Below are 24,430 nucleotides of genomic sequence, written 5' to 3'. Positions count from 1 at the left end.
CACCTAACAGACTCTCAGGATTTGCAATAATACACCCAATTAACTCGCACAAAGTTACACCTGTATTATGGAACACACTCAAACAGTAACAACCCTATCTAAGAAATACAACTATTAAACCAGGCCCTAAACACTAATATATTTCCTATTGGGAAAACAGAATAAGCCAAGCTGCTATAGAGCCCCACACAGAAATAATTGTAAAGCTTTACTAAAAATGTTACAAAACAGCTGCTGAACAGAATAATATCCAACAATTAAAAACTCATAAAAATTATTAAAACATGTCCAAATATCAATAAAATATTTCAAAACAGCAGACATCGCATAATACCCAATAATTAAAAGGGCAGTCAATCAAGAAAAATAAATTTAAAAAGCCACCTTTACTTACCCTCTCCAGCAACTCTCCTACTCCTTTCCCTTCCAGGCTAAGAGCACTCACCAGAAGTAGCAAGGGCTGCTGATGCTCTGTCCTCACAGTCCTCTTCCTTAGCTCCCACAACCAGTCACTCACACAAACACACCCGCAATTAGATCCTACAACCAGTCGAGATCTCTTTCACACCAGTCATCTTCCTGACCAGTCTCTCTCACACAGAAACACATCACCTCCCTGACCAGTCTCTCTCTCAATCACACTCATCCTCTCTTATATACAAGCTCTCAATCACACACAAATGCTCTCTCACCCATTCTCGCCATCTCTCACCCATGCACCGATTCATACCCACAAGCTCTCACCCAGGCTTCCATTCACACACACACACACACACACACAAGCTCTCAGCCAAGCACCCATTCACACCAGCTCTCAACCAGGCTTCCATTCACACCCAAGCTCTCACCCAAGCACCCATTCACACCAGCTCTCACCCATGCATCCATTCACACCCACAGACACAATCTCTCACTTAGGCACCCATTCACATCCTCAGACACACAAGCTCTCACCCAGGCACCCATTCACACACACAAACTCTCACAAAAAACTTATTCTTCCTTCACTGCAGGGATGGGCTCCAGGTCCGCCGCGGCTTTACTCCGGCAGGCCTTCTTTTTTCGCCGCCAAGGGGATGGGCTCCCGTGGTGGCTTCGGTCGGGGTCGGGTTTCCTCTTCGCCACCATGGGAATGGGCTCCCCATGGCGGCTTTGCTTCGTCGGGGTTGGGTTTTCCTCTTCGCTGCCACAGGGATGAGCTCCCGTGGCGGTCTTGCTTCGTTGGGGTTCGACACTGCCATTCCTCCCACCCCACCCCCGGGCTATGCGATGCCTGCCTCACCGGCCAATCAAAGGCTTCCTCCCTTCTTCCTACTTCCACTAGCAGGTAGAAGGGAGGAGGCTTCCCATTGGGCAGTGGGGGTAGGAAGAAAGGGATAGAAAAAGGGGGATGGAAAAAGGGAGAAGGAAAGTATAACGGGGCAGTGGGATACTGGGAGACGTGACACACCTGCCGGTGTTTGGCGACACACTGGTGTGTTGCGACACACCGGTTGAGAAGTGCTGCACTAAAGGGTTGTCCATAATATTAAAGTCACCGCCAAGGATTAAAGAATATTCTTCCCACTGTGTTAATTTCACCAGAATATCACTGAAGAAACGATAGGAATACAAATTAGGGGCGTAAATGTTAGCCAGTGCAACTTTCATGCCCTGTAACCACACCCACAACAATAACATACCTCCCATTCACATCTTGTATTATCTTTTCACAATCAAAAGATACATTTTTATGGAGCAGAGTGGCCACACCATGCTGACTGGAAGTAAAGGAGGCAAAATAACAATGACCCACCCATTCTCATTTAAGTTTCTCATGCTCTTTATCTTCTAGGTGGGTTTCCTGCACAAAAGCAATAGAGATATTACACTTGCGAAGGTCGTGAGCAGCTTCTTTCGCTTAATGGGGGAATGTAAACCATTCACATTAATCGTACAGAAAGTCAAATTACTCACAATAAAGAATATCTGGCATCATGCTAGTAAGAAAAGTTATACCTAGGGAATGGAGTCCCCCAGCACAGAACCCATCCCTTGCGGAGGGGGTACAACGTCTGAAGATCAAAAACACCACACAATCATCCATTCTACAATCATACACTCTTGGTTTCCCAACATTTTACACTCAACTAAGGATCAAAAACCCAGCACTGTTCTTCTGTAGCTTGATCCCGACAAACTCTGTGTGTGGCAACCAACCTCACCATTCCGGAATCCAAAAACCACATGCAGGACCTCTGGGGCTCCGGGGGTTGTTGGTAAATCCAATTTCAACATAAACCATTGCCCAAAAAACAGTAAACAAGAAAAAACAGCAGTCCCAGGTGAAGCAAGGCTATTATCGCATATTTTACCAGCCCTTACAAATTGACAATAACAAAAGCCATAGGGGTGGTTCAAAATCTACAGCGCATTATCTAATGCTGGCAAGGTAGATTAGCGCCAATGCAATCTTGCAATCAAATACATGCTTCATGTATTTGATTGCATGCTCACAGATGTCAAAGAGAGTCAATAAATTTTTTTGCTTCTTCCTCAGTGTGAAATACTCGAGTTTCTCCGTGGTGGAAAACACGCAATTGTGCCAGCTATTGCAGGGAACTTTTAATTATTTTTGTAAATAAAGCTGAGTAGTAAGGGGTCAATTTCTTTCGGGCTGCCAAAACTTTTGTGGAGAAATCAGGGAAGACCAATATTTTGCCGTTTTCCATCAAGAGCACCTTTCTTTTTCTGTAGGCATCAAGAATTTTCATTATGTCCGTAAAGTTCTAGTATTTCATGATTATTTGTCTGGGTTTTGATAGATCAGGCAGTGCAGGCCCCAAGCTCATTCCACCAGAATCCGACAGTGTGAGCCCGTCACTCACAGAGTCTCCGGTAGCCATGTTTCACACTAACGAATGAAGGCCCAGCCCTGTAACTTTTCTGGCACTCCCAAAATACGGATGTTATTTCGCCTACTACGATTCTCCAAATTGTCAAACTTATTTTCCAAATCTTGGCAGCTCTTCAAACAAATTAGATCCCCTCAGTTGTGTCCAGACCCCTCTTGTGCTGAGAAACTGTAGAGAGGAGAAAGCTTTATTCTCAAATTTTTCATATAACTCGTCCAATGACGATTGTAATTTCTATAATTAGTCGTTCAGCGTCACCAAAACCATTTGCGTTACTTCACATACCAGTGCCTCCGAAACTGTATCCATCGATAAAGGAGATTTGAGCACCATTTTCTCTTCCTGAGGTCCAAATTTCTCTGACACCATTCTCTTCGGTCTGCTCATCTCCATAGACTTTTCCAAAAGCAGAATGTCCAGGTAAATTATCACTGCTCCCTGCAACAAGTTAATATGCCAGATCTAAAAGTGTGGCCGCAGGATGGCGGCTTGAGGCAGACACGGTTCACTTTGGTTCCGGCTTATCTGGTTTCTTCATTGGATTTTACAACACATTATGCCCACAAGAGGAAGGGTAAAGTGAAGATTTTTCACTCTGAATCCTCACTCCCCTCAGACCAATGTGTCATCACAGACTTTGTTGCCTCCACCCCAGAAACTATGTGGGTAATTCCCACTGGCGGAACGGAGCAAGGAGGAGTGCCGTTTTTGCCTGGGGAAATTTCTCTTATGCCACTGGATCCTAAGATGCCGCTGCTAACTGCCTCCCTGCGTGAGACTGATGCACTGGGGAAATCAGAGGCTAATCCCAACTGTTCCAGTATGAGGGAGACAAAGGCCTTTTGCAGGTTGGAGGGCTTTATGGAATCTCACCGCAGGAAATAGTTCCCGTTGGTGAAGGTGCAGTTGGTGGAGCCCAACCATTAGCTCCCTCTTGTGAAGGGGCAGCTATTCCTGGATTTATATCATCTGGCAACCGAATAGCACTCAGATCCTCCACAGCTATTTCCAAACCAGTGGTAGTAACTTTAAACTCACTTTGGGATTTGATATCGGGTCTCTCACATTTCTTCCAGGATCAATCCCAGCATCTGGATAATGTTTCATTGAAATTGGAATTTGTAGCTTGAGATCAATAGATTTTGCAGGAACATTCTGTGTCTATACAATCGATGGGAAATGATATTAAGAATTTGCAATCTGTGTATGCCTCTCTGATACGCGAGCGTTATGCCACTCTTAGGAGAATGGAATCATTGGAAAATTATTCTCGGCATTTGAATTTGAGGCTTATTAATTTCCCCAAAGTTTCTGGTGAACTTTTGATTGTTACATTGAGGAAATATTTTCTGGACATACTACAAATTCCACTTGAGAAAGTTCCAGCTTTAACTAAATGTATGTTTCCGTTACGAACCTGCCCGCGGACCCCATCCCGTGAGCAGGCCCTCCACCTACCCCACGCTGCCACTGCTGTCTTTTGCTGTTGCAGCAGGAGCCGCCTGCTGACTTCTTCTTTGCGGCCCTGAGCCGCCACCGGGATCCCCTCTTCACGGCCTGCAAGCCACCACAAACTTCCTCCTCATGCGGCAGGAGGCCGCCGCCGCTGCTGCTCATCTTCGCGGCGGAAGCCGCTGCCAGAATGTGTCTTTGCGGCCCTAGTGCCGCCGCCACTACTCCTTCCACCTATGCGGCCCAAGCGCCGCCGCCACTCCTTCCACCTACACGGCAGGAAGCCACCTCCAGGCCTGCCTTTCATCGCAGCAGGACGCCGCCACAGGTCTCTGCTTCCTGGCTCCCTCTAGGCGAGGGCACACACATCTCCTTTCTATTTAAAGGGCCAGCGGTGGGAAAAATCTGCAGTCCCAACGGATGACATCATCTCTGTGTTCCTGGACCAGCCCTATAAAAGGGCCCTGCTTCAGTCTCTCAGGGCCTTCAGATCTGGTCAGCACAGTGATCTGTGGTCTTTGTTCTGATCCAGGTCCTCCGTGGTCTTCCTGTGCCTTGATGGATCTTCGTTCCATGTTCTTCGTGTTCCTGAACTTCTTCGCCTTGATGTTCTTGGTTTCGTCCCTCGTCGGAGCTCCTTAGTCTCTTGTTTCGTGTTCCTGGTATTCCAGATGTCCAGTTTTCCTCATGTCCTGATGTTCCGTGTCCAGAGGTACCATGTTCCACATTCCTGATGTCCGATGTTCCTGTCCTGACTCCGACCGTCTCATCTTCAGCTCTTCGTCAGTTCTCAGATTCCTTGTCTGTCCACCTTTCCTGGCGTGTGACTGTCGTGGTCTGTGACCAGCCCATGGGGGGCTCTGTAGGGCGCCTTGTGGTACAAGGCCTTCTTCTCGTCAGCAGCGCAAGCCTCTGGAAGACTCCTGTTTTTAATGCCAGCTTCCGAATCCTGAGTCTTGAATCCCGTCCCAGTCTTTGGAGTTCCTTGTGCCTGCTTCCATCCATGCGTAAGACTCTGCCAGTACCTGCGCTGCTTCAGCATGGTCCGCGACCAGCCACAGGCAGCTGTGTAGGGTGCGCCTCGGTGCTGGCCTCTCCTGAATCTTAGTCATGTCCTGGCTTCAAGTTCCACTGTCTCATCTGGAGTCTGCTTCGATTTAGGCGTGGTCCGCGACCAACCATGGGCGGCTGTGTAGGGCGCGCTGCGATGCAGCCCTCACCCAGTACTTTTTCTTTTATCCTCACCTGACACTTCCTAGTAACCTGAATCCTTGTCTGAGTCCTCCAAGTATCCTGAGTCTATGTCTGAATCTTCTGAGTATCCTGAGTCTTCGTTTGAATCTTCTGAATATCCTAAGTCTTAGTTTGAGTCTTCTTATTCCTGCCTTCAGCCTCTGTCTAGTCTCATGCACTCGTCGTTCCCAAGCAACGGGTCTAGAAGGGCTATCGAGTGGCTGGAGGGCTACTTCTGAGACCAACATTGCGTTGCTGGGTCTCATTGGTGCGTGTAGGTCCAGTGGAGGGCTGAGTGTGCCTTGCTCCTGTTCCAGTTGTTCCTTACCTTATCTTCAGTCCAGCCTTCTTCCTGCTCTGCCTGTGCTGTTCTTGCTCACCTCTCACGGTGTGTCTTGGGGCTCCTCTCTGAGCTTCGCCGAGACCCAAGGGCTCACAATCTCCTTCGAGAAAGCGACCGCGCCTTCGCGCCTTGCAAAGAATCCGAAGGCCCGCGCTTGCAACAGTTTCTTCCATATAAGGAGAAGGCGGGTCAATCTTTTACTTCTCCCAGTGTAGCAGATCTATCCAACCTTACTGTTTTCTTGGAGAATTCATCGGAAGAGGTGACTGATAGATCCACACTCCTGATCTCTTTCCACTCTCATCTGGACCTGAGCTTAGTCATGAAACATTATTTTCAGCATTTCAATGTTTCTTTTCATAGGGGCCTAGTATGGATTTTTCCTGACTTGGCTAAATTTACTCAAGAGCGGTGTAAAGCTGTTTTGAATATGCGACAAGATGCTTTGGCTATTGGTGCAAATTTTCTTCTTCGGTATCCTTGTAAATGTGTTCTTAAGATAAATGCTAATACTTTTATTTTCTTTAGTCCAGACCAGCTACGGGATTTCCTGGAGGCCAAGAAGAATGCCCATCTAGATATCCAAGAATCTTCTTAGGTTAAGATATTTTGGGGTTTTTATTTGTTGCCTTTACCTATGTGAATTATTATACTGAAATTCTCCTCCTTATAATGTTTCTAATCCTTCCCTCTCAGGATTAATGTTCCCATTTTGGAGATTATTGTGTTTCTTGATTCTGTAATTTGTTTCTTATTATTTGTTTATTTTCGCTTCCTTTCTCCAATGTTTCTGTACAAAGTTTATTTGCTTTATATATCTTAAAAAATGCATAAATAAAAATCAATCAATCAATAAATAAATAAAAGTGCAGACGCAGGATGGATAGGGATACACGATGACCCCCGAGAAGCTCAGAGTTGTGGCGTCCGTTCAGCACAGCTTCATCGCTGGAAGTTGTGGGTGTTGTGATTGACCAATCCGGAAGTGGATCCTTGGGCCGACCGCCGGAGGGAGACGGACGGGAGGCAGACTAGATGAAACGATGAATCTTCACCTGGGAACCCGTGACCCCTCCAGAGGAGCTGTGGAGGCCCGGGTCACTAGGGCTTAGGAGTCTTCGCCCTGGAAGCCCGAGATCCCCCCAGGAGGAGCCTGTAGGGACCCGGACCGCTGGGTCTTAGGTGATAACAGAAGAATCCAAGGAAGCGATACGAACCGGGGTACAAGCAAGCAGAGAGCGGAGTCAGGCAGGCAGAGATCAGGAACCAGGCTGGCAAACGATACCGGAGTCAGGCAGGCAGAAGTCAGGAACCAGGCAGGCAGATAAATGATACCAGAGTCAGGCAGGCAGAAGTCAGGAACCAGGCAGGCAGATAAACGATACCAGAGTCAGGCAGGCAGAAGTCAGGAATCAGGCAGGCAGATAAACGATAACAGAGTCAGGCAGGCTGAAGTCAGGAACCAGGCAGGCAGATGAACGATGGCAACTAGCACTCCGAAGAGAAACCTCGTTGCAAGGCGAATTGCAACTTCAAAAGTCCCGGCTTAAATCCCCTGCTCAATCAGCTGACGTCAAAAGAGGCGTGTCTGCACATCCGGGTGCAGACGCCTTAAAACACGGCTCTTCGCGCGCGTACCAGGGCTGGGGGGAGGAGTTTCTGACGACGTCTCCACGAGGAGACGCCGCTGCCATGCGGCCCTGGAGGCCAGAAACCCGGCGGTTCGCGGCGCCACGGAGGAAGGTAAGAGCCCGGTCACTAGGCTAGTGACCGGGATCGTAACAGTGGGAGTATTTTTTTTTTTTATTTCTCTTAAGTATACTCTTAAGTATGTTGTGAACATTTAAATTTATATTGATCCTAACCAGTTAAAAGTGTTTCTTCAAAGAAAACCATTCATTCATAGGGAAGGGTCTCAAGAAGTTGCAAATTAAGAGGATTCATTGGGTGGATGAGGCTTGTTTGCTGCAAGTAAGAAAACCAACGCTTAATTTTATGAGTGTCAGTTTTCTAAACCCGCTAACAGCGATCACTTAGGAAAAACCCGACACCGGTAAAATTAAGCGTCTGTTTTCCTATCCTGACCAGTCAGATCTTTTTTTGAAAATTTTTTTTTTTTACATTTTCGTTTCTTCAGACTTAATATCGCTAAGATATGAAGTTGGAGGGTGTACAGAAAAGCAGTATTTTGGGCAGGCGTTAATTTATGAGCGTAAAATGTGCGGGCGTTAATTTATGAGCGTAAAATGTGCGGCTTAGCCGCACATTTTACCTTTTTGAATTGGGGTGACTAATAGCCTCATCAACATGCACTGCATGTGATGAGCACTATTAATTTTCAGGGGGTTTGGCTGAGCGTTTTCGAGGCACTAAACCCCTTACAGGACAAAGGGTTATAGACGCCTGTCGAAAACACGCGGCCAAACCCCTGTTAAACAGTGTGCAGGGCCGAGCACACTTTACAGAATAGGCCTAATTGGTGTTTGTCTTTAGCCCCTGTTTATTGCAGAGTTGCGGCTTCATGTCCTTTTAGATGTTTTCATAAATTTTGCTTTTCTGTTGTTTCCACCATGGAAGGAATGTGATTGATTTCTAATGGAATTTTGTTTTCTATAATGGAAATTAAAAATCTTGAAATAAAAATAATTATAGCCTTGAGCAAAACATGTTCTATTTAAAAATTTGACTTGCAAACTGTGTGTACTTTTTTTTAACCTTTGCTTAATTCTTAGAGAAGGCCCTTTGGAAGGAATCAAATAAAATAATACTTTATAGCAGTTTGCTTACCATAGATGGTATGATCAGGATGAATTAGCCATAAATTGTGGGTGATGTCATCTAGCGGCACCAACAGACTTCTCTCTCTCCTGTAGAGAATCTATCCGAGCTACAATGAAATTGATTTTTCATGGGGGGAATCAGAGTTGAATTGTCAAATTTCACTAAGAATCCTAGCAATTGCAGCAATTGTACTGACTTTTGCAAGGAGGTTAGCATACTTTCCTCAGAGTTTGCTGTCATAATCCAGGCGTCTTGGTAAGGAAAGACTTGATTGCCCTGATGCCACAGATGTACTGCTACTAGAGCCGGGCACTTGGTGAAGACCCTTGGGTGCTGCTGAGAGGCCAAAGGGGAGCATTCTGTACTAATAGTGGGAAGAGAATACCAAAAGATGTAGGTAATGCCAGTGTGAGGGATGGATGGAAATATGAGCATAAGCATCCTTTAAATCCAAGGAGCACATCCAGTCCTCCTTTTGGATGAAGAGGAAAATTATGTCGAGGGAATTAATTTTGAATTTCTCCAGGGGTATAAAGAAGTATTGGGAGTAGAACTCCTAGCCATGGTGATGGGGAAGAACAGGTTCTATTTCCCGCTGTTCAAGGAGTGATTTGACTTTCAGGTGGAGTTGAGTCGAGAGACAGATTTGGATTGAAGGCTTAGCAATAAGGAAGCATGGGAAGCTGGGAGAAACGCAGGTGGTACCCAGACTCCACAATTTTGAGAACCCAATGATCTCTGGTGATCCTGTGCCATTCTTTCAGGTAGTGCTGTATTTTTTTCCCCTACTGGAGGGGACTGTTGCTAAGTTTGAAAGGTGGCCTAAAACTTGGTCCAGGCTTTGGCTGGACTTGTTGCATTATCCTCAGATGAAGGCATTCAGGCTGTCAAGCACGAGTTGTAAGTTTTTGCTGTGGCGGAAGTAGAGGCGACATCTGGTATTACTGGAACTGCCAGAATGGCGTCTCTGGAAATACAGTCATTTAAAAGCATATTGAGCTTTGCAAAAAACTGTTGTTCCTGACCCATAGATAGGGACTGCACCACCACATGCTGTTCCTTAATTTGATCCACTGTTTCTTGGAGTTTTTCTCTGAAAAGATGATCATCCAAGGCAGGGGATGTCTGCTAACTTGCCATGAACAATCATCGCATAGGCTACTGACTCTCAACCAAACAATTCAGCGTGCCCCAATGAATACCATTGAGTTGCATGCCATGATACTAAATGCCTTGTAGGTAGATTGAAGAAGATAGTGTATACAGCCTTCCGTATCTAAGAATCATTAAAGGTATGAAATTCTGCCATCACCGAATGGAACAAACAATTTGAATTCATTTATACAATCATGTAAGTATTGAGCCATACAGAAACAGTATGTAGAGATCCACATATTAAATATGGAGCTTTGAAACAACTTTTAACTAAAATTATCCAGTAACTGAGGGTCCTTTCGAGTATATCCTTGTTTTCTTTGCTTTTTTAAAGAGCTGATTCTACCACAACTGATTGGTGGGGGTAACTGCACTATTCCAATTCCTGGAGATTTTTGGACTCCGTACTTAAAGTCTCATTTCCTTGCAACTGGGGCATCGGAAATAGGATTTTCCCACATTCTGGTTTGCAATTCTTGCAGGATATCATGGACTGGGATTACCGCTGGCTCTTCCGGAGTTTCACAAATTTGGAAGAAGAAAAAGACATTGTGTGAGGATCTTTGTCCTTACGCACATTAACGCTGACTGTTTTACCCAGCTTATCCAGAAATCTGGAGTAGGAAAGGTCTTTTGGTGGAGACAAGTGTCCCAGAGAGTCTGGAAAGGGGTCAGAAATATTCCCATTGACCACTCTTCTAGAAGTGTGGGACTACTGATCCAGGACTTCAATAATGGTGACTGAGAAGGGGGTCCTTGGGCACCTCAAAGGGGTTATTATCCTGGTGGACCTCCTCTGACTGGCTGGACTGTGCTTCAAGCGAATGCCATGGATTAGAATCACCTGTTGGGTTTCTGATTGAGTATTCATCTGAATCGTGAATACTGGGACTCCTTTCCTTTGGAGTAAATCTGACATCCTGGAAACGAAAGGTTGGAAAGTCCTCTTTATCTTTTGCCACCACCGAGGTAAAGAAATCAACAATATTATCAGTCGAAGAGCTGATGTGCCCTTTGTCTTGGTATGGGTGGTGGAAAATCCTCTTTTGATACCAGAATGGAATCCTGCATATCTTCTGAAAAATTTGAATTCGAGGCCAATTAGATATGAGAGATACTAGACAGCAAATGGGATCTGGAGTCTCGAGGTGAGGTCCTTGTTCCATTAATTTTGATAGTGTAAGGGCTCTGGTAACTGGTGGGGCTAGGAATATTATATCCACCTCTGTACCTAATAAAATTCTGTGTAGGCCAGCTTACAGCTGCATTGGAAGCACTGCAGTACAATGCATCAAAGATAGAGCAACTGTCCCTGATAGTAAAGGTGTTAAAGCCAGATGCATTTCATACTTTGACAGCATTGTGGACTTTTGTGCCAACAGTACAATGAACCATGCATTCATGGAGCTGGTGCACCATATGTCGATGGCACTGATGCACTGTGCCATCGTCAATGATGCTGAAGCATTGTGCGCCGATAGCACCGAAAGTGTTGAGGCACCACATGCCAAGGCACCATGTGTTGACAGTACCAGTGCATCTGAGATTTAGTGCTTTTTGCACACAAGCTGTCTCTTGCTTACTCGACCTCGAGGATTTGGTCTGTTCTTCCACCAGGGGAGATACTTTTGAGGAGCTCCTGCTCAACTCAAGCCCTGGGGAGGCATATAGGCTGCACTCCAGAAAGAGAACTAACTACGGCTTCTAAGAGACTTATGTAGTTCTTCCATTTTCTAGGCTCTCATTTCTGTTAACATGCGAACATCTGTCCACAAAACAGTTGACCTAGTTGTGGACCGGTCCGAGGCAGTAGTAGCAGAGTTAATTTCCATCAGTAGTGGACATTCCTTGTCACAAATACAGCTCTTAGACCCACTCATTGTGGATTTCTTTTTACCAGATATGATGAGGAACAAAATGTTCTTAATCTTTTTTTTTTTATGTAGTACTGGAAAGTTCTGTTTGGGGCCTGTGAGGAAGCAAGGCAACTAAAAAAAAAAAAAAAGGTTTTAAGATTTTCACAGAAAAGAAACAAGAGAGAGATAGGTTCACATCTGTGCTAGTGCTTGGAGAATACAAAATTGAGGGGGGCTCATGAGGCAACCACACGTGCTCAGTAGAGCAAAAGCTCTACTAGCTAAGAGAGATAGTTCTTCTTAGTGCCGCTGGATGATGTCACCCACATGCTATGGCTAATTCAACCCTGCTTATCGACAGAAAAAGTAAATGAAATAACTTGCACTGCATATTTACAGACAATCAATGGCATTCTTTTTCTCTTACTGCTTAGATTTTTCTTTTCAAATACTACAAGGGATGCTCCTTTTCAGATATTTCGCCTCTAAAGGAGCCTCAACAGGAGTGGATGAATAGCCTAGTGGTTAGAGAGCAGGAGGCTGAGAACCAGGGAGGCTAGGATTCACATCCTTCTTCCACTGCCATTTCTTGTGGCTTTGGGCAAGTTACTTCAACCCTCCATTACCTCAGTTATTTACTATGACAATTATTTTCAAAAGGGGCATATATCGTAGCAATTTTAAAAAAGCCCCTTTACTTGTGCAAAACCTTTTGAAAATTCAATATCTTAATATTTACGTATATATATTTTATAGTTTAATTAATAGTTTTTAGCGGTTTTATTTTCTCTTTTAAGTTTTTGTTGTTTTTATTTTCATTTTAAATCACTGATTGTAATTCTGATTGTATATTTATGGAATTGTAAACCGCTGTGAAGGCTATGCTGATACAACGGTATATAAACAACAATAAACCTTAAACCTTAATGGAGTTATATGCATAAAAGTTGCAATTTTCAAAAGCCCATTTACACATGTAAAGTCCAATCATGTGTGCAAAACTCAGTTTATGTGCATAAATCCTTTTGAGAATTACCTCCTGAAGGTTTTCTCCCATTTTCTGTCTGTGGGAAAAATGCTGAGTAAATAGGGCCTTTAGATTCCCCTGGGGCAGGGAAATACCTACTATTCCTAAACTTAACTCATCTTGAGCTCAGGTTTGGAATAGGCAGCTAATCAAATCCAAATACAGGAAGTCCTCGAATTAAGGCGTTTCAACAAGTCTGAGTTACAGTATTTCTACACTACACACCAGCTTACAACACTAACTTCAACTTTAAGACACCTAAGCATCTCCCAACAGGCGCACACTGGTGTGCTGAAGACCATGAGGTCTGGTGAGATGATGTCAGTAGGAAGAGTACCAGGGTCTTCCTCTCCTTAAAACAGTGTCAGGGCAGCGTACTGCAGGCATGGCTTGGCACAAAAAAAGTAATACTTTAAAATGTGTCTTTGCTTTTTACAGTACTATTTATTACTAAATTTTGGGTTATTTTGGTGAAAATAGGATATTGGACACTGGTGCTGGAACCAATCCTCCATTTATAACATTGTAACTAAGTTTCTAAAGTTTTAAGGAGCTTTGCTGATCGTGCTGCAAAACATTCCTTGTACAGCAGGAATGGATTCTTGTTATGGTTTTCAAAAATATAAGTGAGTTAATATAAGCATGAAATTGTTTAAAATATGCAAGTATAATGTATTTTAATATTTATATTTCAGCATTTTTTTTCCTCCATCTGAAAAACAGAACGTACTTAGAAAAAAATGAGACTTTTGGTTGCAATGGCTTTGTCTTTGGAATGAATGGATGGATGGATAAAACCCAAGGAAAATGTTCAAAGCCATTTAGGAGAAGTAAATAGTAGAGATGTGAATCGGAACCAGAATCGGATCCGATTTCAGTTCCGATTCACATCTCTATAGATGTGAATCGGAACCAGAATCGGATCCGATATCAGTTCCGATTCACATCTCTAGTAAATAGTGATTTACCCAGTAAACTGGCTCACCTGAAAATCGTCCTCCCCCAGTCCTGCTAAAAGTACCCGTGGGGCTCCAGAGCATGTGCACGTTTAGGCGCTCGGGTGATTTGGGAAGGCTCAGCAGGTAGCACACAGATTGGATTTTTTCAAGACTTGTGTGCCTTATTTTTCATGAAAATCCTACCCACCCAAAAGCAGGTGCAAAATTCCACAGGTATTTCTTACCCACAGCAGTTTTCAAAGGAATGTACATACACGGGATTTTCCTTTGAAATCTGGTGCAAGGTCCATGGGTAAGTACCGGCAGACAGGCACCAAAGCAGGCAGCTTGAACATTTGCCCCCCCTAAAACTAAACAGCTAAAGAAATAAAAATGCAAGGGAAGTTTAACTTTTCTTCAGTGCTCATTGTTGGTTTTTATGAAACATAATGTTGCAGTAATCTCACACATAACCAAGAATACTTTCCTCCATAAATTATTGTCTTTGTGTGAGGAAGCATGCAGCTATGCCTCAGCCTTGCCAATATAAGTGATGAACTGATCTTTAATGTAGTGTTCAATATACCACAGGGAGCTAAACTGTAATTTTCTTTACTTTTTTCTTCTTTTAGTTTTGAAATTCTCATCTAAGGGACAGCTTCTTGTAGTAGGGTGACTCCTGCTGGGAAAGTTAAGCTAAAGTAGTTGAAGGTCTCTTACAGAAATATCAACTCCTGGACAGTAAAAAGATGTCCAAAGCATGGAAGATGGAGTTAAACAGTTCCCCTACCTTGGGACGCCATGGCTTCTTTCATCACCAAGAACAAACCCCTAGGTTACACTATTGAGACTGAGAAACTAGTACAGTAGTTCTACAATTTTTGATCTACAGCATCACGACGTGAAGCTGCAACAATTAGATGTAAAGGGTCCATTCATGAGGAATAACATCACTTTGACCCTTTGTGTTAGCTCCTACTGGTAATCTTTCCATAAGCGTGAACCTACTTTTAATTTGAAGAAGATGAAAAAGTCTTTTGCAAACCTCCGATACTGTTTTCATATGTATGTTCTATTTCTGAGCATAGAAAAGTCTTACCTCATTTTTTTCCACTACCAGCCAAGCTACTTGCAATCCTTCCAGACCTTTAAAGGGGACTTCCCTTGTTAGCATCTCCCAGAGAACCTGAAGCAATAAAATAAAATACAGAATTTCTATTATGAAATCTGCATTTAGGATACATGAATTAAGTCTTTTAACATTACTCAGTTATATACAGTTATTAGAAAATGAAATGAGACTTGTAGAAACCAAAAATACTAGTATGTGGAAGCTATCAATCCTGTGTTTTTAGCATTCATTTCCTTTTTCATTTCTGCAATTAAAATCTTGATAAAAAACAGAAGCATGCAGGCCTAAATTAATGCAATTTCAGAGAATCATTACTAGCATAGAACTACAATAGAGCACTGTTTATTTGAAGATCCACTAACCAGAAACTCTTATTATCCAGAAAAAAATGTGGTTCCTGGGCCCTGATCCATTATCCAGAAAAACTGCTGTTATCCAAAAAATTGGTTGGCTTCATATGATCCATTATTAAAAAAAAATAACCTCTTATGATCCAAAATTATTTTTTTTAATCAGAAAACTCCCATTATCTGGAATTTCCATTATCCATAAAAATCCATTATCTGGAATGGTCTCAGTCTCAACCACTCTGGATAAACAGTACTCCATTATATAATAACTTCCTTACATGCTTCTCAGTGACAGATTCTGATTTTTTTTATACTAGGGCAATGGTGATTATTATTTAAATAGAGCTGTGGCTCACTGAAAAAATATGTCCAAAAACTTAGAGCCCTATTTACTAAACATTTTTTCCAGACACAACTTGGGAGAAAACCTTTAGTAAATAGGCTCCTTCTTAAGCAGTTAAATATGTGCAGTAACAAGACAAAAAAATATCAAATATAGAGATACTAAAAAATAAAAATGTAAACACACCTAGGTTGAATAAAAGGCTATACAAAAAAGGGAATTAATTTCAGAATGTGATCAACCATGACAGGAAGGGATTTCCGAAAAAGGCATAAACATGCACTGTGGGCAATCTTGTTCTGTGACCATCATCAATGACTTTTTTGTTTCTTTGGAGACCAGGGACTTTAGAATGATGTGGTATTTCACATCAAATTCTGAATGAAAATGGAAGGTAATAGATGCATAATAAAACTTGAAAAAACAGGTAGTCTCCTGACTGCTGAAGTGATTTAAATGCAGTGACAATAAGGACAGTCAAACTAACTGCAGATAAAACAAGCTGAAAATTACTAAACACAGCAGAATATATATATATATGTTAGAAATGTTCACATTTTTGCAACACTGGATTTGCTGCTCTATGTGCAAACTTTTGTCATCAATGGTATCAGCTGTAAATGAGAGTAGTGCTGACACTTACTTCGAGCTTTTGGCCACTGTAGATGAGAGGGGGCAACATCTACTAAATCACACGGAGGACAACATTCAAAAAATTCTAACACAGATAATTTATTCAGCTAAAGTTAGCTGAAGATTGATCAAGGATATTATCAGGATAAAAGGTTCTGCTGAATATTACCAAATTAGGTTATCTAGCTATATGTAGCCAGACAACTCTGAAAGCTAACTGGCTATCTTTGAATATCGATGGTTAAGTTTCAAAGTTATCCAGGTATGTATACTCGGATAACTTTTGGACTTAACCTGCTAAATTCAAAGGAATAATCGGTTAAATGCTGATGCTGTATTAAAAAAACAAAGGCTGCATTTCGGGCCTCTAAGCCCGATCTTCCCCTCCCCCACCCCTGCCAACCCCAGTTAACTGCATAATGCCCCTAGTGGTCAATCCCTCCCACCCTCCCAAAAAAAAAAAAAAGATTAAAGGTAGCAGGACTAGGTCCAAAAATTGCCTCTCTCTGACTTGCCCAAGATCCTGGAATTGCTAAAAAAGAAAAAATGGCAAAGCTACTCTTAACACCCTCCCCCGCCTCCACACACCCCTGTCAACCCTCAGAGCTTTTCTTGCGGCCTTAAGCTGGAAAGAAGTGCCCAGTTCCAGCATGTCCAGCCTTGCTAGAGCAACATTAACATTGTTAGCTTATGCAACCGGTGTTATTGCTAGAGCAATGCCAGACATGACAGGAGTTGGGAGTTTTTCCCAGCTTCCGACTGCAGGAACAGGTTTGTGAGGTTCTGGCTGTGCTAGGAGTGTTTGGAGTAGGTCAACCAGTGGAGAAGGAAGAAGAGAAAGGGTGGCCTTGCCACTTTTCCTTTTCAGCAATTTCGCAATCTTGGGTGGAGGGAGGGAAGGGAAGGAAGGGTTTTCCGGTCTAGGCCTGCTATCTTTAACCTTTATTTTAGAGGGAGGGAAGGAAAGGAAGGAATTTCCGGTCCTTAGGGGGGCAGGCAGTTTGATTACCAGGGACTTTAAACATTTAGCTGGTTGGTTGGGGGGGGTGGGGGGGGAATTTGGCCCTGAGGCTCTAAATGCGGCCTTTGTTTTTTTATTTTAAAACAGCATTGTCATTTAACCGTGTACATCCTTTGAATATAGCCTGTTAAGGGCAAAGTTATTCAAGAATCTGCTCTCAAGCACATTTCCCTGCCCAGGAATGCCCCAACATACCTCTTTCTTATTTGGCTAAATCTTAGCTGGATAATGACTTATTCAACTAACTTTTAGCCGGATAAAGCAGAGTAGCTTATCTGTAACAGGTGTTATCCTAGGACAGCAGGATGTTAGTCCTTATACATAGGTGACATCATCAGATGGAGCCCGGCATGGAACTTTGATCTCAAAGATTCTAGAGCTTTCAGCATGCCCTACTGAGCATGTGCAGATATAGTCACCACCCTGCCCCCTAGACAGAGTCCCTCAGTCCATAATATAGCTAATACATGGAAAAACCAACTCCTAGGGGAGGCGGGAGGGTTTCGTGAGGACGAACATCCTGCTATCCTAGGAGAACACCTGTTACAGGAAAGAACTCTGGTTTCACCTAGGACAAGCAGGATGGTAGTCCTCACACATGGGTGAATACCAAGTTATAGGCTTTCCGAGCAGGGTTAAGTGGTAAACTGCACAGTGCTGAAGCACTACCTGAGTCCTTTGCCTGCAAGGCAGCCAACCCACTAGGCTGGAGAAGAGTTGGGTTCAACAAAGAAAGCCAAGAAAAAGACTGAGACACAAATTCCCAATCATAGCAGGGATGCCTGAAGCAGGGGAGTGATACAAGAACATAAGAACATAAGAAAATGAAACTGGGTCAGACCAAGAGTCCATCAAGCCCAGCATCCTGTTTCCAACAGTGGCCAATCCAGGCCATAAGAACCTGGCAAGTACCCAAAAACTAAGTCTATTCCATGTTACCATTGCTAATGGCAGTGGCTATTCTCTAAGTGAACTTAATAGCAGGTAATGGACTTCTCCTCCAAGAACTTATCCAATCCTTTTTTAAACACAGCTATACTAACTGCACTGACCACATCCTCTGGTAACAAATTCCAGAGTTTAATTGTGCGCTGAGTAAAAAAGAACTTTCTCCGATTAGTTTTAAATGTGCCACATGCTAACTTCATGGAGTGTCCCTCTAGTCTTTCTACTATCCGAAAGAGTAAATAACTGATTCACATCTACCCGTTCTAGACCTCTCATGATTTTAAACATCTCTATCATATCCTCCCTCAGTCATCTCTTCTCCAAGCTGAAAAGTCCTAACCTATTTAGTCTTTCCTCATAGGGGAGCTGTTCCATTCCCCTTATCATTTTGGTAGCCCTTCTCTGTACCTTCTCCATTGCAATTATATCTTTTTTGAGATGCGGCGACCAGAACTGTACACAGTATTCAAGGTCCGGTCTCACCATGGAGCGATACAGAGGCATTATGACATTTTCCGTTTTATTCACCATTCCCTTTTCTAATAATTCCCAACATTCTGTTTGCTTTTTTGACTGCCGCAGCACACTGAACTGACGATTTCAATGTGTTATCCACTATGACACCTAGATCTCTTTCTTGGGTTGTAGCACCTAATATGGAACCCAACATTGTGTAATTATAGCATGGGTTATTTTTCCCTATATGCATCACCTTGCACTTATCCACATTAAATTTAAACTGCCATTTGGATGCCCAATTTTCCAGTCTCACAAGGTCTTCCTGCAATTTTTCACAATCTGCTTGTGATTTAACTACTCTGAACAATTCTGTGTCATCTTCAAATTTGATTATCTCACTCGTCGTATTTCTTTCCAGATCATTTATAAATATATTGAAAAGTAACGGACCCAATACAGATCCCTGAGGCACTCCACTGTCCACTCCCTTCCACTGAGAAAATTGTCCATTTAATCCTACTCTCTGTTTCCTGTCTTTTAGCCAGTTTGCAATCCACGAAAGGACATTGCCACCTATCCCATGACTTTTTACTTTTCCTAGAAGCCTCTCATGAGGAACTTTGTCAAACGCCTTCTGAAAATCCAAGTATACTATTATCTACCGGTTCACCTTTATCCACATGTTTATTAACTCCTTCAAAAAAGTGAAGCAGATTTGTGAGGCAAGCCTTGCCCTGGGTAAAGCCATGCTGACTTTGTTCCATTAAACCATGTCTTTCTATATGTTCTGTGATTTTGATGTTTAGAACACTTTCTACTATTTTTCCTGGCACTGAAGTACAAACAGAAGCAACTGCACATCACGGAAGGCAGTACAATCAGAGTTTCTAACAAAACAGTGGATTGTAGATCCTCCTGGATACAGGAAGAATCCAGAGATGTAAACAAGAGAGACTCTAGACTGAAAACCACACAGTTTCCTTCAGTGTGAAAAAAACAACCAAAAAACAAACTGGGGTCTGAGAGCCCTCCAGAAGAGACTGTCGACCATAGACAGCCAAAGGTCTGGAGAAGAGTGCCCAGGTTTGGCAGGTAGACTGAATGGGCAGAAGAAACCCAGACCACGCTTGAAAGAACAAGCAGCAAACCACGGCACAGCCTGGGACAGACACCGCGTGCCGAAGCATCAGACCTAGCTGACCGCGCAGGACAGAGTCAAGGGTTTCAGGGGATGAGAGACAATCCCTGAAACCAACCAGTAGTCCAAAAACTCCTGAGCAGGGAGATGAGATAGGCCTGAAGGTCACTTAACAGCACCTGTCAGAACAGGTTTATCTATCCTGTCACAGGATCGTGCAGGGAGCAGGAAGTCCCTTTGGGCAACCTAGAGAATGGGAAAAACTAAGGCAATATTGGCCAGAGAATGGCAAAAATAAGTGGAAAAACGTGTCGTAGCCTTCCCTGCAGGTATACAGCAATATACCACAGGTGCCTTAGCTTTACCTCCCCTCCCCTTGACAATCCAATCCAGTCAGAAGGAGTGATGAACACAAGGAGGCAGACCAGAGGACTGCTGGGGCAAGCACAAGTCACCCAGTTGTCTATCAATCCCAAGTGAACAACTCATTGCCGAAACCAGCAGGGAGTATCCCACTGAGATGGAGCACTCGGTCTTCTTGAGACAGTGGAAACTAAGAGCGATTACCCCAGGGGAGAACATCCCCTCCTAAGGGAGCACATGGCCCAGGAATGGACAATGTTGCATGACCCAGGACTCCTCTGTCCGCAGATGGGGTAATCCTAAAAAAGGGGAAAAATAGCTTGCACGCTACTGTGAGCAAAGGGCAGGAGGAAACCTGGAAGGTCACAGGGGAGCAACACTGGACAGGCTCCCTCATGGACAGACCTGCTGCGTCTTACAGAGCCCAAGGGAGAGTGGTATTATCGACTATTCTCAGGGCTGGTGCCAGTCAGAGCAGTGCCACCCCTTGTCCAGAAACGGAAAATGAGGGGCACCTCTCAAAGGGGTGCATAGGTGGGCGTCAAGAGAGGAACACGAAAGGATTACCCTGGAACCCAGTTGAGTCTCCCCTTCCAGAGGGGAGAGGGAAGCAGCTGGATCAAGGTCTAACACCCCCCCCAAAGGAGAGCTGAGGCACAATGACCAATTGCTGAGGTGCCGATGCAACCAACTCACCACAGGCAGCTAGCCTCAGATAGCGGAGGTCGCCACTGCAATCCTCAGAGGGGCCCCAACTTAAGATGGTCCAATGACCGCAAATGCCACTGCCGTCATGTCCTCCATGGAGATGCGTCGATTCAGAGGCTTGGGGTTCCGGATCAGAGAAAAAACATTTATCAGGGACAGAGCCCCAGGGACTGTTCCACAAGAACATGGTAGAGGGTGAAGACATATGCCTTTGCTGAGAAAGGAGAGGACAATGGAGCCTCGCTCGTGATGTCCACTCACCTCAGAATCCGACCAGGAGTGCAGCACTAGGCCAACCATGCAGCTGCAGAACACAACCTGTTGTGACCGTCCGGAGGGAACAATACACACACACACACACACCCCATCGCCCAGGAGAAAGAGGGCAACTGGAAGCCCTCTGCTGCGAAAGCGCACTGGGAGGACTCATACTGTGGTAACCCATCCACGGACGGTGGCACACCCATGATCCTGCGCGTCGAGCTTCTGGGAGAAATTCCATGCCCCAGTGAGGACCAAGAACCACGTGTCTGAGTCAGTGGCTACATGCCACCCCGCGACTAAGCACAGAGTGTATAATGACACCTCCCCCACCAGTGCTCCTCATCACTATGCGGAACGGACTGACATGGAGGCTGAGACCATGCCGAAAGATGACAGACCTCTAGTGTGGCTGCGGACTGCACAGCCAGGGAAAATGCCACCTGGAAGCAACTGAGGCCCTTGGAACAGATGCCTAATCTGTCCCAACTGTGCAAGCTGCATGTCAACGCCACAATAACTCCAGTGGAGTGGAGAGTACAGTATGAGAATGGCATCCCCAGCACCACTGGTGCTCTGGGTGGCAGTCTATGGCGTTGCACCCTTCAGTACCGGAGAATGCTCCGGGAGGCAGGCCATCGAAACTGCAGCGGTACCAGTTCACTTGCGAGACCCACAGGGCGAGCGCAGGTGCTTATGGAGGACTGCAGACATGTCCTGTGATCTATAAGCAGTTTACCGGTAAATAACGCCATTCCTGGCACCACAGGTGCCCACAGACTTTGATCTCCTGGGAGCCCCAATGCCCAAGGTATGGAACAAAGAAGTCATGGGCATCTGCAGGAAGAAGCCCTGTAGTCCCCAACAGGTCATCAATATCAAAAAGAACCAACAACTGCTAGGGCTGACTGCAATTTCCCTCGGCTCACCAATTCATCCTGTGGTGTCAATGCTGCAAGCTTGATGGTCTCGCAAGCATTATGGCTGACGAGAGCCTCGCTAGCAATCATTAATATTGTTGGTGTGTGCATCTTGGTGGGCCCCCAACACTGGGAATGTTGGCTGAAGGGGCAGTTCTGCGCTTCCCAGTGCTCTGTAATAGACACCACCCAGGAGCCCTGAGGGACCGGGACACTGCGTAAAGGTTCAACAGTGCACCAGGGTGCCTCAAGTAGAAGGCGACCCCTGTTCTTGATCCATAAGAAGCCAAGAACCCTTACCCCCCGAGGGCTGCAGGACTATGCGGGGGCTTCAGAGTCCCTGCTGTCGATGGCCTTAATGGCGATAAGGGCGCTCAATGACAAATCCAGTGCCTGATCAGTGGGGCTTGATATATCGAGTGCACCGAGGGCACCAAGGCATTGAATGTGTCGAGGGCACCAAAGCATCGAGGGCACCGCGAGGCCACTGTAGCAAGTGCACCAAGGGTACTGTGCCGTGGTACAGAGTGCACTGAAGGCACCGTATCATCGAGTGCATCAAGGGCACTGTGACATCAAGTGCATCAAGGGCACTGTGTCATCGCATGCACTACATCACGGACCCATGGCACCAAGGAAAAAGAATAAACTATAAGAAATAAAAGCTGCAGCTCTAGAAAAAATCGCTTACAAAACTGTAAGAAGAGAGCAAAGCTAAATACTGTGAAAAACATTTTCTAATAAAAAAAAGAGCACGAGCTCCACAACCGCGAGATGACAGCTCCACGGAAAAGAAGAGACTGAAGGATTCTGCCTAGGGGGCAGGGTGATGACTACAGCTGCATATGCTCAATAGGGCATGTTGAAAGCTCTAGAATGTTTTAGATCAAAGTTCCGTGCCAGGCTCCATCCGATGATGTCACCCATGTGTGAGGACTAAAATCCTGCTTGTCCTAGGAGAAACAAGGAATATTCAAAACTCGCCATTTAGCTTTAAATATTGGCCTCTCTGTGACCAAGCTGAGCTGGGATCCATTTGGTTATTAGAATCTTTTACATATTGCAAATCTTCATTAAATAATTACCAAATGTTTCTATAGTCATTTAAAACTCTGTTTAATAAAGGACACATCTAATCTTTGTTGAGTCTTGAATCAACTATGCAACAGCACATCTACAGCCTAGGCTACAGCAATATAAATATTCAAAAAAATAGATACTCTTTATGGACACACTTAACAAGTGCTACAGTGTGCTATATTATAATGTTCTGGAGGAGACTTACTATTTTTTTTCTGTTTAGTTTTATTTTCTTTTTAAACTATGTGTGTTTTTATTGTACACTGCCTTGGGCTTCTATATTTGGCAGTTTATAAATGCCAAATAAATAAATTAAAATAAAATAGTACTTGTATGGCCAACATTTGAAAGATCTGTCTGGCTAACTTTGGGGGTTAGCCAAACAAATCTTCAGGGTTTGAATTACCTCTTTGCTGAATGGATAAATTTTGTCCGTGCAAATTGTTGCCTGCATAAAAAGAGGCGGGGCTGAAGGTGTTCCCAGGGCATGGTAAAACTTTATATGGTCAGCAATGACATTCAGCGCTTTCAGGATAAAATAATGCAGCTAAGTCTAGTCAGGGAGAAAGACTGTCCTAAAGTTATTCAGATACAATCAGCTGAAGATTTATCTGGGTAAGTTCCGCTGAATATCCAGTTAAAGTTATCCGAATAACTTTACTGGGATAACTTATCCTCTCATCAGCTCGTTGAATATGGATCTCTGTAATTATAACAAATTAAGCAAATTAAGGAATAAATCTCTGTAATTATAACAAATTAAGCAATTAAGGAATAAAATGAAATATTTTGGTTTAGTTTTCAAAGATAGCAAGGCAGGGGGAATTTGGGAGAATTGAGAAAAGTAATTTTATATTCCATTTATTTATTTTCCAATTTAAAATTCGACTTTCCACTAGAATGCTCAAAGTGGGGTACATCAATCAACATAAGTTTTAGATTTTATGCTGTTTACTTTTTAACATGTTAAAAAAAACCATATATCAAAATCTCAGACTGCACCAAAAACAATAGTAAAGCAGAGTTGCTTACCTGTAACACGTACTCTCTGAGAACAGCAGGATGTCAGTCCTCACACGTGGAAGACATCATCCGATGGAGCCCAGCCCGGAAAACTGTGCCTCACTGAGCATCCTCATGCATGTCATTGTGCCACATGTCCAAGTAGGGGCCCCTCAGTCTTGTAATTTATCAGGAAAAAAAAACAACTTCAAGGGGAGGTGGGTAGATTTTGTGAGGACCAATATCCTGCTATCCTCCTTGGAGAATTCCTGTTACAAGACAGCAATTCTGCTTTCTCCAATGACAAGAGCAATGGCGGTCCTCATATGTGGGAAATCCCTAGCTACAGGTTGCTCCCAATAAAAAAAGGGAACAACAATAAAAAAAAATGCC

The 24,430-nt window shown here is 44.0% G+C and overlaps 1 protein-coding gene and 1 long non-coding RNA gene across 2 annotated transcripts in view; one reads left to right on the top strand and one right to left on the bottom strand.

The window, feature by feature from the left end:
• MAP3K20 (mitogen-activated protein kinase kinase kinase 20) overlaps positions 1–24,430 on the bottom strand; it is a 492,577-nt gene that overhangs the window by 193,204 nt on the left and 274,943 nt on the right. Inside the window, exon 8 of the mRNA XM_029605800.1 lies at positions 14,779–14,865. Coding sequence (XP_029461660.1) covers positions 14,779–14,865 — 87 coding nt within the window. The remainder of the gene's footprint in view (positions 1–14,778; positions 14,866–24,430) is intronic.
• The window catches only part of LOC115093682, a 170,923-nt gene that overhangs the window by 39,283 nt on the left and 107,210 nt on the right, over positions 1–24,430 (top strand). The gene's annotated exons all lie outside the window — the stretch shown is intronic.

This window comes from Rhinatrema bivittatum, chromosome 6 (genome assembly GCF_901001135.1).
Source record: "Rhinatrema bivittatum chromosome 6, aRhiBiv1.1, whole genome shotgun sequence".
Lineage (NCBI taxonomy): Eukaryota > Metazoa > Chordata > Amphibia > Gymnophiona > Rhinatrematidae > Rhinatrema > Rhinatrema bivittatum.
This window is presented reverse-complemented; position numbering and strand designations above follow the sequence as displayed.